This window comes from Herpailurus yagouaroundi, unplaced genomic scaffold (assembly GCF_014898765.1).
Source record: "Herpailurus yagouaroundi ecotype Mexico unplaced genomic scaffold, PumYag 67681, whole genome shotgun sequence".
NCBI classification, from domain to species: Eukaryota; Metazoa; Chordata; class Mammalia; order Carnivora; family Felidae; genus Herpailurus; species Herpailurus yagouaroundi.
The window spans coordinates 75,702-97,317 of NW_024420481.1; the positions used below are offsets into that span (position 1 = coordinate 75,702).

The 21,616-nt window shown below is 41.1% G+C and overlaps 2 protein-coding genes across 8 annotated transcripts in view; one reads left to right on the forward strand and one right to left on the reverse strand.

Moving 5' to 3' along the window:
* MOSPD1 (motile sperm domain containing 1) overlaps positions 1-14,255 on the forward strand; it is a 24,504-nt gene extending 10,249 nt beyond the window's left edge. For 3 of the 6 annotated variants that reach the window (XM_040468109.1, XM_040468110.1, XM_040468111.1), the window contains 6 exons: positions 2,218-2,711; positions 3,670-3,927; positions 4,039-4,114; positions 6,312-6,529; positions 11,041-11,202; positions 13,223-14,255. In XM_040468109.1, coding sequence (XP_040324043.1) covers positions 3,774-3,927; positions 4,039-4,114; positions 6,312-6,529; positions 11,041-11,202; positions 13,223-13,254 — 642 coding nt within the window. In that variant the 5' untranslated portion in view covers positions 2,218-2,711; positions 3,670-3,773 and the 3' untranslated portion in view covers positions 13,255-14,255. The remainder of the gene's footprint in view (positions 1-2,217; positions 2,712-3,669; positions 3,928-4,038; positions 4,115-6,311; positions 6,530-11,040; positions 11,203-13,222) is intronic. The other 3 variants (XM_040468107.1, XM_040468113.1, XM_040468112.1) reach the window with 1 other exon arrangement.
* LOC121025565 (P2R1A-PPP2R2A-interacting phosphatase regulator 1-like) overlaps positions 1-21,616 on the reverse strand; it is a 101,642-nt gene that overhangs the window by 10,757 nt on the left and 69,269 nt on the right. Inside the window, exon 12 of one of the 2 annotated variants that reach the window (XM_040468105.1) lies at positions 7,339-7,606. The exons of the other annotated variant lie outside the window; for it this stretch is intronic. Within the exon in view, the coding sequence (XP_040324039.1) occupies position 7,606 (1 nt within the window). The 3' untranslated portion in view covers positions 7,339-7,605. Of the gene's footprint in view, positions 1-7,338; positions 7,607-21,616 lie in introns of those variants that run through there. 2 annotated transcript variants of the gene reach the window in all.

Genomic DNA, 21,616 nt, shown 5'->3' on the forward strand with positions numbered 1-21,616 from the left:
ACAGGCTCTGGGCTGATGGCTCGGAGCCTGGAGCCTGTTTCCGATTCTGTGTCTCCCTCTCTCTCTGCCCCTCCCCCGTTCATGCTCTGTCTCTCTCTGTCCCAAAAATAAATAAACGTTGAAAAAAAAAATTAAAAAAAAAAAGTCAGATGCTTAACTGACTGAGCTACCCAGGCACCCCTCAAACTTTTTGATTTTTGCCAATGTGACAAGTAATAACGTGTTTCAGTATAGCTTTAGTTTGTATTTCTCTTGTGAATGAAGTTACATGGCCTTTGGTAAGTTTAAAAACAATTTGTGTCTTTCTTTCTTTCTTTCTTTCTTTCTTTCTTTCTTTCTTTCTTTCTTTCTTTCTTTCTTTCTTTCAAGAGGGCTCAAGTAAGTGAGGGGCAGAGAGAGAAAAGAGAGAGACACAGAAGCAGGGCTCACCCAAAGTGGGGCTTGTGTTCACCTGATGTGGGACTCGAACTCCTGAATTATGAGATCATGACCTGAGCTGAAATCAGATGTTTAACAGACTGAGCCACCCAGCACCCAGTATGTCAGTTTCTATAAAATATTGTAGCATTTGCTCATTTTTATAGAGTGCTTTTTCATAGTGATTTATATTTCCTCTACATACAGTAGGGGAGTTAGACATGGCCTGTGATTGAAAATGTTCTTTTGGCTTTGCTTAAAAGTTTTCTTGTCTTGCAGTGTTTTAAGAGTTTTTATACAGTTGAATTGATCAATATATTTTGGTTTCTGGTTGTTAGAAAGCCTCAGATTATATAAAAAAAAATGACCCATGGTTTCTGGTGTTTTATGGTTTTATTTTTCTACATTTAAAACTTGGATCCATTTGGAATTTACCCTAATAAAATTTTAGAATTTTACAAGGTGTTAGGAATAAATTCAACTATTTTCTTCCCCCTAGTTGGATTCCTGGTTTTACCAACATTTATCGACTAACCTATTTTCCATAAATCAGAGGCCATCCCACCTTTTACCATAAGCGAAATTGTCATCTTAACATAGTTTCAGAATGAGATGTTGAATATTATTTAGTGAGGGCAAACTTGTTTGTTCTGTTTCTAATAGCCAAGCTTACTGAGCAAGTAATAGAGCTAATTATTTTCTGTCAAAAACAATATGCCAGACTTCTGAGAGCACATTATCCAAATAGAAACGTGTATGGCTCTTAGCAGACAGAAAAGTCGTGAAAGAAAAGACAGAAAGTCGTGGCAAATAAAAACTCAAAATTAGAATGATTTCGCCAGATGTTCTTCAGAATGATCTTACTTTTATTGTATTACAACGGACAGTTTGGTAGAGTGGAGACGCCGGACTGAGGGCAGGAGGCCTGCTGACTTTATTGTCTCTGTCTAGTCTCTTCCTCATTTAATAACCCCAGCAAACACTTAGAACATTGCCTGGCCTACAGTAAGTGCTAAAAGCATTGCATGAATTAATTAATTCAGTATGCGTAATTAATAAAAAGTTTGTAATCTGTTATGAATTATACACATATTAAATGTTATTACTAATAGAAATGTCAATAGGCCCTTTCAGCTTGGTCAAAAAAACCCCAAACACAAAACCACCCCACAGCTGTCATGAGCTACACGTGTGCCACAAAGTATAAGGATAAGTCAAATGATGATCCGGGAAAGCTTGGAGATTATGACCTTCCCAGTGTTGTCCCTCACCTCCGCATTTCTGTGACTTGGCATAGGCCGTTCCCTAGGTCAGAGAGCCTTTCCTACCTGTGGCCCCCACCCTCCCCCCAGACACAGAAGTATATATCTTTTGTTTCTTTAGGAACTACCTCAAATGTCGTCCCTTGGCCCCTCTTCCAGGAAGACTAACTCAGGTAGTCTTGTAAATGCCTAGCACTTTTATATAGAGTGGTGTGCCTCATGACAGGGGTAGATTAAATATTGTTCCATCAGTTAGACTCGAGTCTTTTGAGGTCAGGGCCCTCTGTGTATCTCTGCACAGCCCCTGACATAGTTGCTGGCTTATAACAGGTGTTCAGCTGAAAGGAAAGAATAAAAACGTGTATCCATGATTACACAGTATCTTCCTCGATGAAAGTTAGAAAGGCCTCAGGCAGAATCAGCACACAGGCCCCTGATAGCTGGTAAAACCAAACAGCTTAATCTTCTGTTCTATTTCTCTTTGACTGTGTGGGAACCTGAACGCAAAGTATTAAGTGGTGTATGGCCTATTTTAAAGGTATGCTCTACCGAGTGAAAAATCAGACATTTCCTGTGATCGCGTCGTTCCAGCTTCTGCATTTTCAAAAGCCACATTCTTAGGATGGTAGCTAAATCGGAACGTTGTTGATTAAAATTAGCCCGAGAAACAAACACAGAAACATCACACACACCAGACCGTCAGACTTCTGCCAGCCACAACTATTCAGAACATACTCGAGAACCCCAGAAGGAATCCAAAAGGTCTCTAAGCTGGAAGCAAATAGTTCTCACGAAGCCTGTGTACTTGACGTAGGAGGGGAGGCACAGTGCCACTTGCATGCCACAGCCTATTTACTGACTTTGAATTTTCATAGAAGACTCCCAAGGACTCCTTAACAAGTCTGGATATTCAGCTTCCTTTCAAGACATTTTTGCTTGTCTTGGGTTTTCGGTAGAAAAAAGATGAAAAGAACTCTTCCACCCATGCGGCCAGAAAGCACTGACTAAAGCATGGTCGAAATGAGTGTGAAAGTAAGTCTCATGTTTTTCTCCCACAAATCACGGAAACTTCCTTTGTTTTATACTTTTTAGTCTTTAAGAAGTCTGGTTAGCTCACATAAAGTCAGTTGTGACAATACTTGATTTATTCTCTTTTAGAGAAGTTGGTTTATTTAAGAGGGAGTGCGAGCAGGGGAGGGGCAGAGAGAGAGGGAGAAAACGAGAGAGAAAGAGAGAGGGAGGGAGAATTTCAGACAGGCTCCATGCTGAGCGTGGAGCCTGACATGGGGTTCAGTCCCACAACCCTGGGATCGTGACCTGAGCCAAAATCCAGGGTCGGATGCTCAACCGACCGAGCCACTCAGGCGCCCCTGATTTATTCCACTTCTTAAGAAATCCGAGGTTTTAAAAGAGTGCTGTCCGTGATCGCACCTCTTTGGAAGAGGGTGATTAATTTGAGGTGGAAACACTTCTTTATGCTAGCATTTATGTAATTTATCATAGGTTGAAATCTTGAATGTGAAGGAGTGTGTGTAAATTTCTTTGCATAGTTTGGTACTAACCGTGTAAGTAGGCCAAGAGGAAAAGTCAAAAGGTATCTTTAAAATGATTTGGGGACCTATTTTATTTATTTATTTATTTATTTATTTATTTATTTATTTATTTTATTAAAAAAAATTTTTTTTTCAACTTTTATTCATTTTTGGGACAGAGAGAGACAGACCATGAACGGGGGAGGGGCAGAGAGAGAGGGAGACACAGAATCGGAAACAGGCTCCAGGCTCCGAGCCACCAGCCCAGAGCCTGACGCGGGGCTCGAACTCACGGACCGGGAGATCGCGGCCTGGCCGAAGTCGGACGCCCAACCGACTGCGCCACCCAGGCGCCCCTGGGGACCTATTTTAATGCAAGCTGAACATGCTTTTTTGTGGAGGGACAACAAATGAAAACAGGTATCATTCGGTTTCCTTCTCTCTTCTTCTCTTTCTAGATTGCCAAAATGCTTTGGAGTTTTTAACTAACTGACTTAAGAAAAGTCCAAAATAGATTTGAGACTGTAAAAACAGAAGCCGCAGCAAGGGGGATTCAGTGCCAATGCATCAACAAAAAAGACAGCCAGAGTTAGTGGAAGGAAATCTTCCTGTTTTTGTGTTTCCCACGGAGCTAATATTTTATGCAGATGACCAGTCAACACATAAGCAAGTGTTGACTCTGTATAATCCCTATGAGTTTGCCTTAAAGTTCAAAGGTGAGTCTCCCAGGTCTATTTCATGGAGTTTTAACTAGTCCCTACTAATTTTTTACTTGTAGAAACTAATTTTTAAAAAACACTAATGGCCATTGTGACTTTTTCTTTCAGTTTTGTGTACTACTCCAAATAAGTATGTTGTCGTCGATGCTGCAGGTGCAGTAAAGCCTCAGTGTTGTGTGGATATGTAAGTCGAAATCACTTCCCGGTAACATGTTTTAAGTGTGTTCGTATTTATGTGTTTCACTTGAAAAGGCTCTCGTCCTGAAGCCGTTCCCACATAGGCATTTGATATATTTTGAATTTCTGCTGGAAGTTTTTAGTCTCAAAATTCTTAAGAAGTCCCTAAGATTCCAAACGGGTTGACCAAATACTTAATAGTATTTCATGGTGTTGGAGCTGATATGTGTGTTAATACGTCCACGAACATTTCCTCATTGTTGTGCTTTTAGTCAGAGCAGGGTCATTTATGAAGGTAAACTTCTGACTTATTCTTTTAAATTTCTCTAGCTGTAATAGGGAATTTAGCTTTCTTCGGAACATCCTATTATAGCGGCATTTGGGAAACGAATAACACTACGTTCACAGAACGATGGTAATGTGAGTTCATCTGAAATGATTCAGCTAATAAGCCTGGAAGTTAATCTATACACACAGGAAGGAAGTGTGTGACTGCTCATCTGTAAAAGGTTATCTGAGCTCTTCCAGATAATTTCGTCTTAGGGTGTCAGATAAATGATTATTTGTTCAAGCTCTTCATATTTAATTTTCACTTTGGAGCCAGTGGTGACCAGATGGATCCATTGACCAGCTCTTTAAAAAAAATTTTTTTTTTAAATGTTTTATTTATTTTTGACAGAGAGGGAGAGAGAGAGAGAGAGCGAGCGAGCGCGAGCATGAGCGGGGGAGGGGCAGAGAGAGAGGGAGACACAGAATCCGAAGCAGGCGCCAGGCTCCGAGCTGTCAGCCCAGAGCCTGACGCGGGGCTCGAACTCGTGAACCACGAGTTCGTGACCTGAGCTGAAGTCGGACGCTCAACTGACTGAGCCACCCAGGCGCCCCGCCATTGACCAGCTCTTAATTTAAGCTACCGAGTAAACCATATTTGTTTAAATCTTCCATGAGAATGAGAAGCACACGTGTTTTTTGTCCGAACACATTTTCATCCTCTCCTGTCCGTAAGATGATATATCTTTAGAGGACGTGTTTTCACAGGTTTCTTTTGATTTTCATTCAATACACAGTAAGCAAAGGACTACTCCAAAGAAATGTAGTCTCTTGCCAAATAAACGTGTTATCTTTGACCTAATCGGTTTGTGTTCTCTATTAACAACGAAGCAAAATAAATGGAATTGCAGATAACTCTCATAAAAATTGAAGTGCTTTAGACTCTTTTCAGAGGAACACAGAAGTGCGTTGTCAGCCTTCTGGTTAGCCTTCTGGTTGACAGTGGTCATACTGGGTTATTTACTTATTCAATTGCTTGTTTTTACCTGTGTGCATAGACTTGCAATTCTGAGTCTAGGTGAGGTTTGTTACGTGAATGATAAGTGTCAGTAGAAGTCGATGAGACTTTTGTGAGGAAGAAACCATCTTACACATGTCCTATTTAGTAACTTTTGCTGCCCACAGATATCAGGGGGAAAAAAATGCCATTGCTAAAAGGAATTTTCTTTACCTATGTTTTCTTTTACTTCAGACTTTAAAAACATTTTTTACATTTACTTATTTATTTTGAGAGAGAGAGAGCGAGCAAGTGGGGTGGGGGCAGAGAGAAGGGAGAGAGAGAATCTCAAGCAGCCTTTTCAGCGCAGAGCCGGATGCGGGGCTCGAACTCACAAACTGTGAGGTCACGACCTGAGCCGAAATCAAGAGACCGATGCTTAACCAACTGAGCCACCCAGGCACCCCACCTGAGAGTTTTATTCTATGTTGCAGAGTATGTGTTCTCATCAGAGATTTTATTAAGACATTTTCTTAAGTTTATTCATTTTGAGAGAGTGAGAGATTGCACAGCATGAGCGGGGGAGGGGCAGAGAGAGAGGGAGAGAGGGAATCCCAAGCAGGCTCTGCGCTGTCAGCGCACAGAGCCCGACACAGGGCTCAGTCTCATGAACTGTGAGATCATGACCTGAGCCAAAATCCAGAGTTGGACCCTTAACCGACTGAGCCACCCAGGCGCCCTGTGTTTTCATCGAGTGTTTTAGAACCACCCATTTCCTTTTGGTCTGTGCTGTGATTTTGTTTTAACATCATTAGCCAATTTCTGTATTTGAGTATTTGGGTATAAGTCAGTTAATGTTCTCTTGTATGAAATCTCTGGCTGAATTCTGTTTGACAGGCCCCCAGAAACCTAAACAGCATTTATTTTTTAATGTTTTCAGTGTGATTCGTCATAGAGACGTTCGATCCTGTCACTATGGTGTAACGGACAAATTCCGTCTCCAAGTTTCCGAGCAAAGCCAGAGGAAGGCTTTAGGAAGGAAAGAGGTTGTGGCTACTCTTCTCCCGTCTGCAAAAGAACAACAAAAGGAAGAAGAGGAAAAAAGGATAAAGGAACATTTAACTGAAAGTTTATTTTTTGAGCAGTCCTTTCAACCAGGTAGTCTTGGGTTTGCTTTGAAAGCCCTTTGGAGGTCTTATGCATGTCTAACTTGAAAACAGGGAGCTAAGAATCATTACTAGAAAACTGATCTGCCCCCTTAAACCTAATTAACTACTTCCAAACCGAACTTAGAGATCTGGTACCCTAACGTCAAGCAAGAGGCCTCGAGCTAGCCTTGAAACAGGGAGAAAGCGTCTCGGCAGCAGCCGAGGCCGTCAGGACAGGGTTGCCATGGCCTTTTACGTGTGTGTGGCCTGAGAATGCAGCTACCGCGCTCGATGGGGCCAGCGCAATTTGGCAGTTACATACTTTTGTTTCTGTGACTTTCCCGTATCCTTTCTCATTTAATTAGTTCGAAGAAGGAGAGAGATTGTGTTTGGCAATAGGCCAAGCTTGGTGCACCGTTCATATTATTTTGAAAAAAAAAAAAAAATCTCATTAAAGTTGAAGTTAATTAAACTAAGTAGATTATAATATCCCCTGTGGGCTATTAATTGAATCCCTCTCCATTCCTCATTTCCTTCCAGCTTAGATATTCAGAAGCGTTATGATATATTCTTTCAACATTGACACTATCCTCATAGTCAACTCTTTGGACGTCAGTCCTCCTCCCTCTTAACTTCTCATTATCTTCTTCCAACCCTATTATAAGAGGAGGAAGATAAAATTTTCCATAGAAACACATGGAAACTTTTTGATAGTGATAGATGAATGTGATAGCAGCTGTCCTTGAAATTGCAACATTATCTATGAGGAATTAAAAACAAATCTGCTTGTCAGTACATTAATTCACAGATCCCTATCAGTTTGTTCATCCTAGAGTGTTTATTTGGATACCACAGGGAGTAATGCCTCTTTGATTTACTGTAGGCAAGAGTCTTCTCTGTCCATGCAGGCAGCGCCCAGATTTTCTGCTGTACCAAGACCAGGGACTAGGTAGCAGCCAGGACCAGATTTTCAGCTTTTGAAGCTGAAAGAGAACCTCTGGTAAATGTCGCTTTGATCTCCGATCAGTATTGCGAAGTTGACTTGTAAATATTTATGAAATGCAAGATTCCCCCTGTAAAATGCCTTCTGTAGAATAAGAAGAGTCATATAATGAGGATTTGTTTTTTGAGGTTAAATTCAAAAATGCATCATTGGCTCATTTCTGTTTTTAACAGACCAGTTTATTTTATTAAAAAACATTTTTTTTTTTTTAGTGTTTCTTTATTTTTTGGGGAGAGAGAAAGAGCAGAGCACAAGCAGAGGAGGGGCAGAGAGAGAGGGAGGCACAGAATGCGAAGCAGGCTCCAGGCTCTGAGCTGTCAACACAGAGCCCGACATGAGGCTTGAACTCACAAACCGTGAGATCATGACCTGAGCCGAAGTCAGGTGCTCAACCGACTGAGCCACCCAGGTCCCCAACAGACCAGTTTGATAGCCAAAAAACATAAGGGTTAAAAGTTCAGTTTTATCTATCTATCTATCTGTCTATCGATAGATATTTCCTTTAGTTTAAAATTTATTACAGTTCTGGTGAAAATCATCCTAAAAGGTTAACTAATTACAGCGTGTATTAATTGAGCATTTTATTCTTATTTTACTTTGATAATGATCCTTTGGTATCTGAAGTGTGTTAGGAAATCCTTCTAATTGTGAAATCAAAGTAGGTAAATGAATGAGGTGATTTCTGTTTTGAAAACAAAACAAAAAAACCTCTCTAAGCCAGCCATGTCGGGAAGCTGAAGGAAGGCAAGCACCTTACTTGTCTCATTGACCGTCATGTCCTCGGCACCTAGCACAGTGCCCGGCACAGGGTAGTTACACAGGAAGTGTGTACGTGGCCTTCACTAGGAGGCCTGGACTTCTCATCTGGCAGGGTCTGTTGGCTTGGTTTTCTTTGTCTTACAAGGTTTCCATGGCTCTCGCCAGTCTTCAGAGCAAAGGGGATACCGCAGTAGAGCCCCATATGAAGTCCTGACCGAGCTGTCCAGTTAGCGAGTAGTTACCCCAATGTTTCTAATGTGGCAGGAAACCAAGTAAAGTTTTCTTCTCTAATAGAGTATAAGGGTGACTGATGGAGTCTATGTTGACAAAGTAGTATTTGTCGCTTCTCCTGTTTATTAAATTCATAGTAAATTATGTCTGGTTTCCGGTATGTAGAATTCTACACTTTTTCATTGAGTTTCTCTAAACCGAAATGTTGAAACGAATCGAGATTGTTTGGGGGGAGGTTTTGAACTGTCCTTAGTTTTGCACATCTTTGGCTCAGAAAGATGTTTATTAGACATATTACAAGGGCAACAGCGTTGTGAGCCTCCGCGAACCAGCCAGAAAATGGTCAAAGGCTAGATCATGAAAGATTTGGGTTTTATAAATGTATTGAAAGGCAGTAAAAATGAGAACTGTCTTCTCGAGTTGATTGTACTAGAAAAGACATAGCAGTAACAAATTCAAAAAGGAAGACAGCACCTACAGTCCCACACACTTCACAGATCTGCTTATGTAAGTGTTCCGTGTTACTTTCCAGACCTCGTCTATGTGCGTGAATACACTCATACATACATTTTTTTTCATTTAACAGAAATTTAAGAGAAACCCGCAAAGCATACTTTTACAAACGACCACAGCCCAGGTTTATTAGGAAGATGTTTTGAAAAGATGCAGCTGAACCTTAGTGAGTCTGTCTTAATGATATTACTAATGAACTGCCCTGTCTATGCAGTGTTTGAGTCCGTGCCCTCTGGCTTAAGAAAATTACAGTCGTCATTACTGTTTGTAACAGTGAAAGACTGAAAATGACCTAAAAGTCCATCGATTGGGGATTGATTAAATTATGAGCGTTCATGAGATGGGATGCCAGGCAGGCATTTATTTACAAGGATCTGATAGAATGATAGATGGTTATACATTGACCTACTAAGAGGCTCAAATGTATTTCTGAGAGGAAAAAACAGTTATAGAACACTGTGTATATTATGGTCTCATTTATGTTAAAAAAAAGTTTTTACATGTTTATATGGGTATTTATAAAATCCAAAAGGATCTGTATCAAGCCTTAACCGTGTTCCCTCTGGGGGGATGGGACCGGTCAGGAAACTGTTTTCTCCATCTCTGTAAAACCTTTGCAACAATCTTGTAGTTTCAGCAAAAAAGCAATTTCCCTTTTGAAAGATTTCAAGCATCTATGCAAATGTCTTTGGAATTTTTCTAAATACTAAAAGTTCCTTGAGATGATCTTTATTGTGGGTTTGTAGCCAGCAGTGTAGTTTTCACAAACAAATGTCGTCCTTGAAAGCCTACCTCTGCAGCAGATATAAAGATATTTCATTTATTAACTAACATAAGACTTGTTTTTCGGTATTTATGCTATGGTTTCATCTCAAGCAGTAATCACTACAGAATCTGAATTTGTTTTCACCTGTGTGGCTTTGGCAAGGCTCCATTAAACTTCATGCAACAGCTAAGGTGTTAATAATTTAGAAAAGCTGCATTTAATAATAAAATGAGCAGCGTTATTTCATTAATAAAACACCAGATTGTGTTGCTGTTGGCTATTCCTTTTAATGAAAGAAGGGTGGTGTGAAAAGCTAGATGACAGAATGTACTGTTACTGGGTTTCTTAAAAATATGGCCATGAATATTGTACACATACAGCCAGAACTGTCGAATAGCAGGCCTGATCGTGGTTTTTTTTTTTTTTTAATTTTATTTGATCGTGGTAAGAACACTTAACACGGGATCTGCCCTACTCACACATTTTTAAGTGCACGATACAGTAGCGTTAACTATAGGCACAATGTTGTACGGCAGATCTCTAGAACTTACTCATTTTACTTTATGCCCATGATTAGCATCTCCCATTTTAAACACACACCCCCCAGTCCCTGGCAACCACCGTCCTACTCTCCGATTCTGAGTTCGGCTCTTTTAGACACTTCACGTGAGTGGAATCATGCAGCATTTGTCCTTCTGTGACTGGTTTATTTCATTTAGCGGGATACTTGCCAGATACTGCTTTTGCTTTCTTCTTGGCTGTAAATGGGGTAGAGCAGAGGACAAGAATCTTCACAGGTAGCTTTAAAACACTCAAGTAGTGCCTTTCTGCTGCTTTAAACATTTTCAAAAACGGGAGCAGGATGCTACAGTTATTAGGACCACACTTGTCTGGAGACCTACCTAAGATGCTCTCAGAAGGCAGTGCGCTCCAAAATGGAGTAGACACAAGAAATACATTGGGGTGAAACTGATTAGGGTGAGGTTGGGGGCGGGGTAAGAATGGTGACCTTTCGGCAGGAGCTCGCTACCTCATAATGCCACTTCGCCACTCTATTCTGTAATGGCCCAGCAGTTATGGGCTTCCAGATAAGTCCAGCAGGTAGGTCCCCATGGAATGGAAATGTTGGGGAAAGAGAGAAGTCAGACAGAACCAGAATCCTGGTGAGTGGTGGACAGTTTATGTGAACCAACTTTGGTCTTAAGTCCTTTTCAAACAAGCAGGCTCGGGGATTTTTGTCTTTTTACAGAAAACAGAACTGTCTCTTCAGGACCTAGTTTACTAACTGTCTTCCTGGGAGTGGTGTGCATTGCGGCTTTGATGCTTCCTACGCTGGGGGATGTGGAATCGCTGGTGCCTCTCTACCTCCACTTAAGTGTGAATCAAAAATTAGTGGCTGCTTATATCTTAGGTAAGTGTTTGGAGGATGCATTTGGGTCCTATGTGTGGGCTCAGAGGTGGCGGTGGTGCTGACACCTGTTTAATTTTTTTTTTTTTTTTTTTTTTTTTTTAGAAAAACAGGTAAGATTGCTTCAAAAGCATGTGTTGGGGTGTTGAGGTAACGTGCACTTTAAGATTTAATTTTTGGCTTTCACTGAGTTCTTTTTTTTTTGAAGGTCATTTATTTAAGTAATCTCTACACCCAACGTGGGGCTCGAACTCATGACCCCAAGATCAGGAGTCGCCCGCTCTTGTGACTGAGCCAGCCCGGTGCCCCTACAATTAGTTCTTTGTAGCCTATTGATCTAGCACCTAATACTGTATTCAGTTATCTTCATTTTGCTGACTTTCAATGGTATAAGACATGTAAAAGATGTAAAATGCATGTATTCCACGATCCAGCATTTCTATTTCTAGGAATTGATTGTAGGGAATCACCTCGACGTAGTGCATACAGTGACCTAGGTGAACACTGCAGCCTTGTCGAACCTCGTGAGCCTTTCTCTTTAAGCCCGTTCCCATATTTCCTGTTAAATTATTCTTTCAGCCATCCTAGCTTGAAATCTTACAATTACCTTAACCGAACAGTTACTCAGTACCTGCCATGTGTCAGGGATCAGGGTTCTGGTGATGACAGACCCTGTCTTCGTGGTCTCCTGGCACCTCTTCTGAGACGCCAAGTCTTCAGTATTCTTTCAGTATTCCTTGGAATGCTCTTCTTTTTTTTTTTTTTTTTTTAATTTTTAAAAAAATTTTTTAGAGAGCACAGGTGAGCAGCGGGTAGGGCAGGGGGAGAGAGAGAGAATCCTAAGCAGACTCCATGCTCAGCATGGAACCCGGTGCGGGGCTCGATCCTACAGCCCTGGGATCGTGACCTGAGCTGAAATCAAGAGTCGGATGGACGCTCAGCCGACTGAGTCACCCAGGCGCCCCCTTGTCTCTTTTTTTTAATTGAAAAATTGTCTTCTAAATATGACACCCCACCTTCTGTCTGTGTCCCTTCTCTTCCTATTCCCCCCCCCCCACACACACCCTTGCCCTTTATTTTCTCCCAAATGCTCCATCACATTGCTGTTAGACCGATTTCCCTTCTGGTCTGGTTTTACGGCCACCACTCCCTACTGAGGAGCCTTCAGCGGTTCCCCAAGTCCATAGGAAGAAGTAGGAGTCCACAGTTTGGCATCTAAGGCTCTCCACACTCTGTGACTTCTCTGAGCTAATCTTGTCTAGCTGATTCCCTGGATAAATCCTGGATCGGAGCCTGTTGGATTATTTATTGATTCCCCGAAAAGCTCATTCTGAGAGTCCGCTCAACCTCCTTGTGCTCGCTCTTGCCATCTTCCCTCACCTGAAATGCCCGCCGATCGCATTCTCCTTTATCATTCCTGTCAGTCTTTTAGGCTTATTTCAGCTTTACCTTTTGGGGCACCTTTTCTGACTGCCCTGGTCCTATGCAATTATTCTCCTTCTCTGTACTTTATCACTCACTTTTTTTCCTTATGCCACTTATTTAGGACTGAGCATATTCTTCTGTTATTACATTTTTATGGTTTTACGTATGGAGTCTCTTCAAAAGAGACAGGCCAAACAGGAATACTATGCTTCTGTCTCTTTGTGGTCCTAGAGCCCCGGGATGGGCTCGGAATGTGATTGTCGATGAAGTTGGCGGGCTTTACTGATACTTGAAAATGCCGTGTCTGCTATTGTGGCTGATGTGACTGGATAAAGCGGGAGGTATTTTTGATGGTTAAAAAATTAGCTATGGCCAGACATTAGTGATTTAATTAAATCTGTCCAGTGACTGCCCATTGCTATAAATTGGATTTCTTGTGTATAATATCAACTGTTCACACTGACTTTGAATTCTTGGTAGAGTGCCTGTCCATGTGCTGTATTTTATTTGCTCATTGGGGCCTAAACAATTACTTATTGAATGGAAGATTATGTAAAATGCACGGCTTTAACTTTTCTTCATTTTTTTTTTCTTTCAGGTCTTATCACAATGGCCATACTTAGAACATGAGCAAGGAATTCAGTTGACTTCTGAAGTAAATTTATCTTGCAAATATGAATGTGGACTGCCTTTTATCTCTTTCACTCCATTAACATGCTACAAACTATTGAGTGATTTACAATAATTGCAAATGTATAATTGCAAACGTATAATATATATTTTAAATTACTCTATAATTTTATTTGAAGGACTCTAGCACATTATGATACAGACAGCAAGGATGCCTCTGAATTACGCCTAGGAAATTATTTGAAAAAATTCTTTTTATATCTAAACCGATTATGCAAAAGACTTTAACCATCTGTTATTTTTCTCATCTTTTTTTCTAATTTACTTTGATTAAGGTCGTATGTCCTTCACAGTTAAAGGCCTGAAAGAGCAAACTGACCAGCTTAAATGTAAAATGACATTTCCTAACTACAAACATCAATGTTCCTATGTAAATTATACCTTGTCCTCTCATTATAAACAGTTGCCATGGTGTTTCTAAAATAAGTTTCACGGTTAATGTGTGGAGGGCACCAAGAGAAAAAGCATAAAGTGCTGAGGGATCATGTTTATCCTATCCTAGGATCTCACAGGAGACCAGACATATTTCATTCATCTGGTGAACTACAGCACAGGTTGTGGTCCAGACACAAAGCATGTGGGGGTTTTTGCAACCCTCAGAATTAGGGTGACTTCTCTATTTGGCCTAAGAATTCTAAAGGAAGGTAGGCATTTGTTTAGTTAATTGGTTCACCCTGGCTTTACCTCTGGATAATGCTTTCTGTTAACAGGAGGAAAAAATCACTTTATCATTTCTTCCTAGCCCTTTGCCTGACTGTAAGCAACTAGCCCAGTCTGGGGTTACCAGATGCCGGGTGGTTTATACGGAGATGTTTTTCACCTTTAAACTCCAAGCCAAGTATACAAAATCCTTGATACGTGTCTATTTTATAACAGTCACGGAGATATTTTTTAAGTTTGTATTTATTAAAACAACTTTACCAAAAAAAAAAAAAAGCCCCTAAAGCACAACTATTTACATTTCTTTGTAGCGTCTCTGATCTTTAACCATATATATGCAGTTTGAACTGTTCTTATCATAATAACTGATCTTTTGACTTAGGGTTTTTTTTTTTTTAAGTTTATTTATTTATTGCGAGAGAGAGTGTGCACGCGAGCAGGGGAGGGGCAGAGAGGGAGAAAGAGAATCCGGAGCAGGCTCCGTGCTGTCAGCGCAGAGCCCAACGCGGGGCTCGAACCCATGAACTGTGAGATCATGACCTGAGCCGAAATCAAGAGTCGGACACTTAACCAGCTGAGCCACCCAGGCGCCCCTTGACTTAGGATTTTTATCTGAGAGCACAATGCCTTGAGTCTCTTGAAAATCATCTTTCAGATCTTTTTACAGAACAAACTTCTGCACCTGCTACTGTAGTATTCTCAAGGAATGTACATAAACACAAAATGTATGCCTGAGGTTGGTTTTTGCAGGAAATAGTACTTTGCTTCTAGAGTAAAAGCTACGTATACTCTTTCAGAGAAAATCTTCACTGTTTAACCATTTGGGGAAGATAAATCATTAAATGGATCACGTCTGGACATTGTGTAATGACTGAAAAGCACATAAATGTAATCTATTTTGAACTTTGTAAAAAAAATTATGTTTGGAGGCTATCCTTGTTTCTCTGTCCCTTTCAAGTCCTCTGTGTGTATGTGTGTGTGTGCACGTGTGTGCATCCGCGCATGCGTGCGTCTGTGTGCAAGCGCACACGTGTGTGTGAGATAACCCGTTGTAAAGGACAAAAATTACTTTTAAAAAATAAAAGAAAATGGAGACCTCCTGAGTTTCACATTGACTTCCACATTTTATTTGAGTTACCTCTGAGGAACTCAGTTTTAGTCTCCTGTTTCCTAAAGCTGTCTCCTATTCCCGCGAGTTAAATAGGAAAAAGAAGGAGTGAGATATGTGAGCTAAAATGTATTAAGTTTCTTAATTTGCCAAGGGAGTTAATTTGTTTAGATTTTTTTTAATAGGTAAGAGTCACATGCTTCAAAAATCAACTATAAAAAGGTATACAGGGGCGTCTGGCTGGTTCAGTCAGTGGGGCATGTGACTCTTGATCTGGGGGTTGGGAGTTCAAGCCCCGCCTTGAGTATAGAGATTACTCAAAGGTGTACAGTAAAAAATCACTAGTCGCCATCCCTGTCCATCCCATCCTTTGTCCCCTCGGCTCCTTTCAAGTGACCACTGTTGTGTAAATATGCTTCCACCGTTTCTTTATCCAAATACATTTCTTGTGTGGCTTACAGCGTAATTCACTTATGGTATTTTTACCATGTAAACCTTATCCTAGGGTAGTTGAATTTATGAATCTTTTATGGCTTCTGGATTTTGAATTGTAGAAAACCCCGGACCATTCCAAAGTGCCAAATCATGGATACACACACAAACACCAGTTTGAAGATCTAATGAGAATAATCCATTTAGAGTAACAAAAAAACTTAAAAAACCCTAGGTTTAAACTTAAAGTCCATAATCTTTTATAAGGCAAACTAAAAGACACTCCTGGTAAAACCAAGACTAGAACAAGTAGAAAGACATCTTTTTGTTCTTGGACATACAGTGTTGACATGAAAATTTCCCTTGTTTGTAAGTTACATAAATTTAACATGGTTCCAATAAGAATACCAAGAGGTTTTGGTATCTCTTTTTTTCCCCAGACAAGTTGATTCTAGATTCATATGGAGAAGTAGGCACAGCTAGGAAAACTTCTGAAAGAAGATTAATGGGAGAAATTCCACCAGAAATTAAAACATTTATATAACCCCCATAATTCTAGCTGTGGTACTGGGCCATGAAGAGAGCAATCGAAAAGAATTGCAAGTACAGAAATAGACCCAAATACATCTAGGAATTTAGTATATGCTAGAAGTGTCATCCCCAAACAGAAAAATAACACACTGGTTGATAAATGGCATGAAAGCAACTAGAATGACGCATTCCACCAAGATAAACCAAATGGATCAAAGATTTGAACGTAAAAAAAAAACCATAAAGGTGCTAGATCACCATGTGGGGGAATTTATTCCTTTATCATCTTGGAAGGGGGTTATTTTTGAAGACTAAATCTGTAACCAATGTCTTTCGTAGGCAGCTTTCCTCCTCTCGTTAGTGTGTCCTTTCCCAGTTTTGTAGAAGGACCCCCCCCCCCAACCAATGAGTTCCCAAAGTAGATTCCCAGAATCATAAAGCAGTTATGATTAATTCAACTTTAGTCTCAAGTCCTTCCCTTTCATTCGAAACCTGTCACATTTGGACAGGCTGTAACCACCGAGAACTGGGTGACTGGCAGGTGATCACACACTGTGTGCCTGCGCTACCGGGATTTACAGTGCGTTGGAGTGTGGTGGGATGGGGGAAGGGAGGAACAAGATGAACCTCAGTCTTGGACCCAGTTCTGCGCTCAAGCGTGTGGCACACCCCACAAATGCTGCAGGAGTTGGAAGGATCTGAGCTGGCACTCAAAGGGGGGGCTCGATTCATATGCAGAGTTGAGTTCACAAGAAAAGGCAAGGATGAGTGTGCCACAAGATGAGGCCGGTTGTTTTGAAATAATTTCCAGGGAGATATTTGAGACCGTGATGTAGGTGCCATTATTTCCTGTCTGCCATGAAGGCACTGACCACGAAGAACCAAACTCTCCAAGGGGCCATAGGTATTACAGAGTTTAATCAGGAACAAGGTAAAGAAATAGTTGTCATCGTGAAACAAATATGATTCATCCTGAAAGCAGCCGGCAAACAGGAAATGCACAGCAAGAGTTGTAATTATCTGTCGCGGCAGGTGTTTGTCACCTCGAAATCATTAGGCCTGCACAATTCTGCCACCCAAGTTAACTTCAAAAGGACTTGTACGAAGTCGGCATGGAAAGTTCAGGTTTCTAGAAGGGATTCTGGAAATGAGCGTCTTTGCTAGATATTTTTATTTGCGAACATTTAAGGGGAAAGACAGCACAGCGGCTGCCGAGAAGACGCCTTTGGGGTTTCAACATGAACACGGAAACAGCGCTGACATTTCAAAACGTTGTTATTATGAAAAAGATGGAACATTTCCAGTAGCACCTAAAGCCCTGGCATTTGGAGAGAATACGCTTAAAAGGAACAACTTAAAATGGACCGAAAGGAAATTGGAGGGAGTGGGTTGGAACTAGAAGATCCAGACGGAGAGCCCCACAGAGCCTAGCTGTGTTAGCCCAGCGGGAGAATGCCAAGTCCGTGATTATTTCATTAGGAAAATATTTGCTACACCTATAATCTGGAAGTGATAAACAACATACCAGAGCAGAACATTACTCTCCAGGATTAAATACCAAACAAAATAACAAAGAGTTGACCCAGCTACAGGCTATCGGGATGAGGCCTTGTCCAGTTACCACATCAAAGACCCTGCCATAGGCAGAAAAAAGAGGAATCAATTAGGACACTGGTTGGGAGAGGCTTTATACTTTATGTAACCAAGAGGAAAAAGAAATGCAAACAGACTAAACTCAAGCTGGCTGCTTCCTTATTTTGTTCATTTAGTTTCTTTCTGACTTGCCCCCATCACTTGGTGAATCAAAAGACGTCCAAAAATTTGGGGGCACCTATCCTGAACTGTGTCAGCTCAGTACCTAATAAAAACCGGGCCCACTTCAAGGAAGATGAAGATTGTCCAACTCACTCTGTGCGTTTTCCAATTTTGCATGGCAATTGTTTTGTGAATCATGGACTTAATGAACGCGCAAGCTGGGCAGTTCCGGATGTGATCCGGGTAGGTGGAGAAAAGCCCTGGTTCAATAAAGTGAAAAGAATAAATGATGTTATGAGGATGTGGACAGACTTTAGTCCACCAAGGTAGAGAAAAACAATGCAAAAAACATTGTGAGAAAATGAAGTGTGAGTTGTGCTAATAGTAAGGGAAAAAATGTGCTAAATCCTGGGGTGGATGGGGAAATTACTTTTGTACAATCATAGGTCACAGAAGGCAAGGTTATGAATGGATTTATTTGCAGAATTGGAAAGAAAGCTTTCTGTCTTCTAATGAACATGTTGTTGGAGGTAATCACTGTACTAGGCAACCTGTATCTCTTACAGCTCTCACGCTGTTAGGAAACAGGTCTCTTTTGTTTGTGGGGTTTTTTTTTTAATATTTATTTATTGCGGAGAGACAGAGAGAGACAGAGCATGAGCAGGGGAGGGGAAGTGAGAGAGGAGACACAGAATCTGAAACAGGCTCCAGGCTCTGAGCGGTCAGCACAGAGCCCGACACGGGGCTCGAAGTCACGAACCGTGAGATCATGACCTGAGCCGAAGTTGGATGCTCAACCAACCGAGCCCCTTGTGGGTGTTCTCTTGATTAGACTTCATCATTTAGAACAGTTCTGGGTTCACAGCAAACCTGAGCTGAAAGTACCGAGAGTTCCCATATACCCCATGCCCCCTCCCCACATGCGGAGCCACTCCACTATCCATATCCCCCAGTTGTGCATTTTTTTCAATGGATGGACCTCCACTGACAGGTCATTATCACGCAAAGTCCATAGCTTCTATTAGGGTTCACTCTAGGTGTATATTCTGTGGGTTTGGGCAAATGTATGATGACCTGCATCCTACAGAATAGTGTCACTGCCCTAAAAATCTGTTGGGGTTTTCTTCTTGGAAAATGTTAAGCATGTGCAGAAGCAGAGAGAATAGTATAATGAACCTCTCCCACATACCGATTACCTGCCTTCAGAAATGACCAACCATGGCCAATCTCAAAGAGCCATTTTGCAAAGGCTATGGGAACATAGCTATAGGCAGATTGGTATTATGTTTGAGGAAAAAGGGTTTCTTCTCAGTAATTTTTAAGTGAGAGATTGAATTATTTTGGGGTGCTCATGTATTAAGGCACTAGCTGTGCTGGCCCCTTTGCAAATGACTAGCAGCATGGCCATCACCTGGGAGCTTACTGGCCATGAAGAATCTCCCGCCCACCCCAGAACCTACTGAGTCAGAGTCAGCAGTTCAACAAGATCCCCAGGTGATGTGTATGTACATTAAAGTTGAGAAATACTGACTGCCTGACCTAGGCCAGACACTTAAAATAGCCTCATAACGATCCGACAACACTTCAAGGCAGATGTTATCTTGCCCAGTTTACAGATGAGATAACTGAGGCTCAGATAGATTATTCAGTCTTCCCAAGAGCTCACAGCTAAGAAATTTAGATCTGTCTGGCTTCACAGTTTTTGATTTTACCACTTAGAGCATGCAGCCTCCCCACGAGGGAGTTTACTTTTGGGGCAACTCAGTAAAAAAAGAAAAGATAACAGTATGTGTTTACACAACACAAAACAACGAGCCATCTCAGCAACAACAACAGCAAACAACAACAGAAAACCACACGGTCGGCTATTACGCAAGCAATCGCTTCCTCCACCGAAAGACCTTTTCGCTTTCCAATCCACTGTTAATGGCATCACGTAGACAGCTCAATATTTTAGAGTGGTCACAAAACCAAACAAAACAAAACACTGGAGCAGCGATCAAAGGTACTCCCCCTTGACAGTGACTGTGGACCCACATAGGAACGAGACTGCAACCAGTCTCCCAGCACAAAGGGAAGATACGTTATCGATCCGCAGAGCTGGGCAATGCATTAAAAAAAAAAAAAAAAAATCAGCCAGACTGGTTTGACATCACATGGGCAGGAAGGGTAGGCTGTTGACTGACTGCTATCGCACCTTCCAAGCAGCTGAGTGGTCTGAGCCTATCAGACCTGTGCAGGTGAACTGCTTCCACGGAGAAGGGGTCCTTAAGTGGCTGGGTATTGCTGGGCAAGGCCACAGGACATTTTGTTTTCTGAGGAGCTTTTCGAAAAGGAACTTCTCCCCTGTAATCCTGGGAGATGAGGCCATCTCCTTCTCTTTCTGCTGTCCTAATGACCCTAGGGACCTGCGTTAATGGGTCAGCGCGGCTACTTGGTCCTGCAATGAGTCGATCTGCTGATTAATTAGCCAGTAGCAGGAACCCGATGAAGGTCTCAGCTCAAAGCCCCAGGGATCCAGTTCAGGGCACGCTGCCCTCACAAAGAAAGATCAGGTGAAGAGGCACACAAACTGGCCTGGTCACAGGCACCACGGGGTTATTCTGATTGACTCTCCACTTTACAACCAAATGACCTGGACACAACTTGCTGTTGTGAAACAGTAATCCCACTGAAAAGTAGTAAACCTACTGGCTCCACAAAGCTAATTGCCTTTATGGCTGAGATCAAATTCCTAGTATTTGGAGGACTTTATCCCCCACTCTTGTTTTTTTTTTTTAATATTAAAAATAAAATAATATTAATTTTAATAATTAAATTTAATATTAAAAATAAAATATTATGAAATCATTAGAAGCTCTGATGATTTCATAATATTTTATGGCCAACCTCACCCTCTTGCTAAAAAATATAATGAACCCTAAGAATGGAGTCATGATCGGCCAAAAAACCCGGCCTAAGGTAAAACAGATAAGACTTTAAGAGTTATTTTAAGAATGTTTTTCTATTTCAAGATTGCTCTGGCTATGCAGGGTCTTTCGTGACTCCATACAAAATTTAGGATTGTTTGTTCTAGCTCCGTGAAAAATGCTGTTGGAATTTTGATAGGGATCGCGTTAAATCTGTAGATCACTTTGGGGAGGAAAGACATTTTAACAATATTTGTTCTTCCAATCCATAAGCCTGGAATGTCTTTCCACTTCTTTGTGTCACCTTCATCTTCTTTCATCAATGTTTTATCATTTTCAGAGCACAGGTCTTTCACCTCTTTGGTTAAGTTTATTCTTAGGTAGTTTATTATTTTTGGTGCAATGGTAAATGGGTTTGTTTTCTTATTTCTCTTTCTGCTGCTTCATTATTCGTGTATAGAAATGCAACCGATTTCTGTACATTGATTTTGCATCATGTGACTTGAATTCATGTGTCAGTTCGAGTAGTCTTTTGGTGGAGTCTTTCGGGTTTTCTATATAGAGTATCATGTCATCTGCAAAGAGTGAAAGATTTACTTCTTCCTTACCAAATCTGCATGCCTCTTACTTCTTTTTGTTTGCTGTGGCTAGGACTTCCAGTGCTATGTTGAATAAAAGTGGTGAAAGTGGACATCCTTGTCTTGTTCCTGACCTGAGGGGAAACGTTCCCACAAAAGACCTCGAATAGCCAAAGCAATCTTGAAAAAGAAAAAACTGGAGGTATCACAATTCCAGGCTTCAAGTTAGGCTACAAAGCTATACTAACCAAAACAGTATGGCACACAAATATAAACACACAGATTAATGAAATAGAATAGAAAACCCAGGAGTGCCTGAGTGGCTCAGT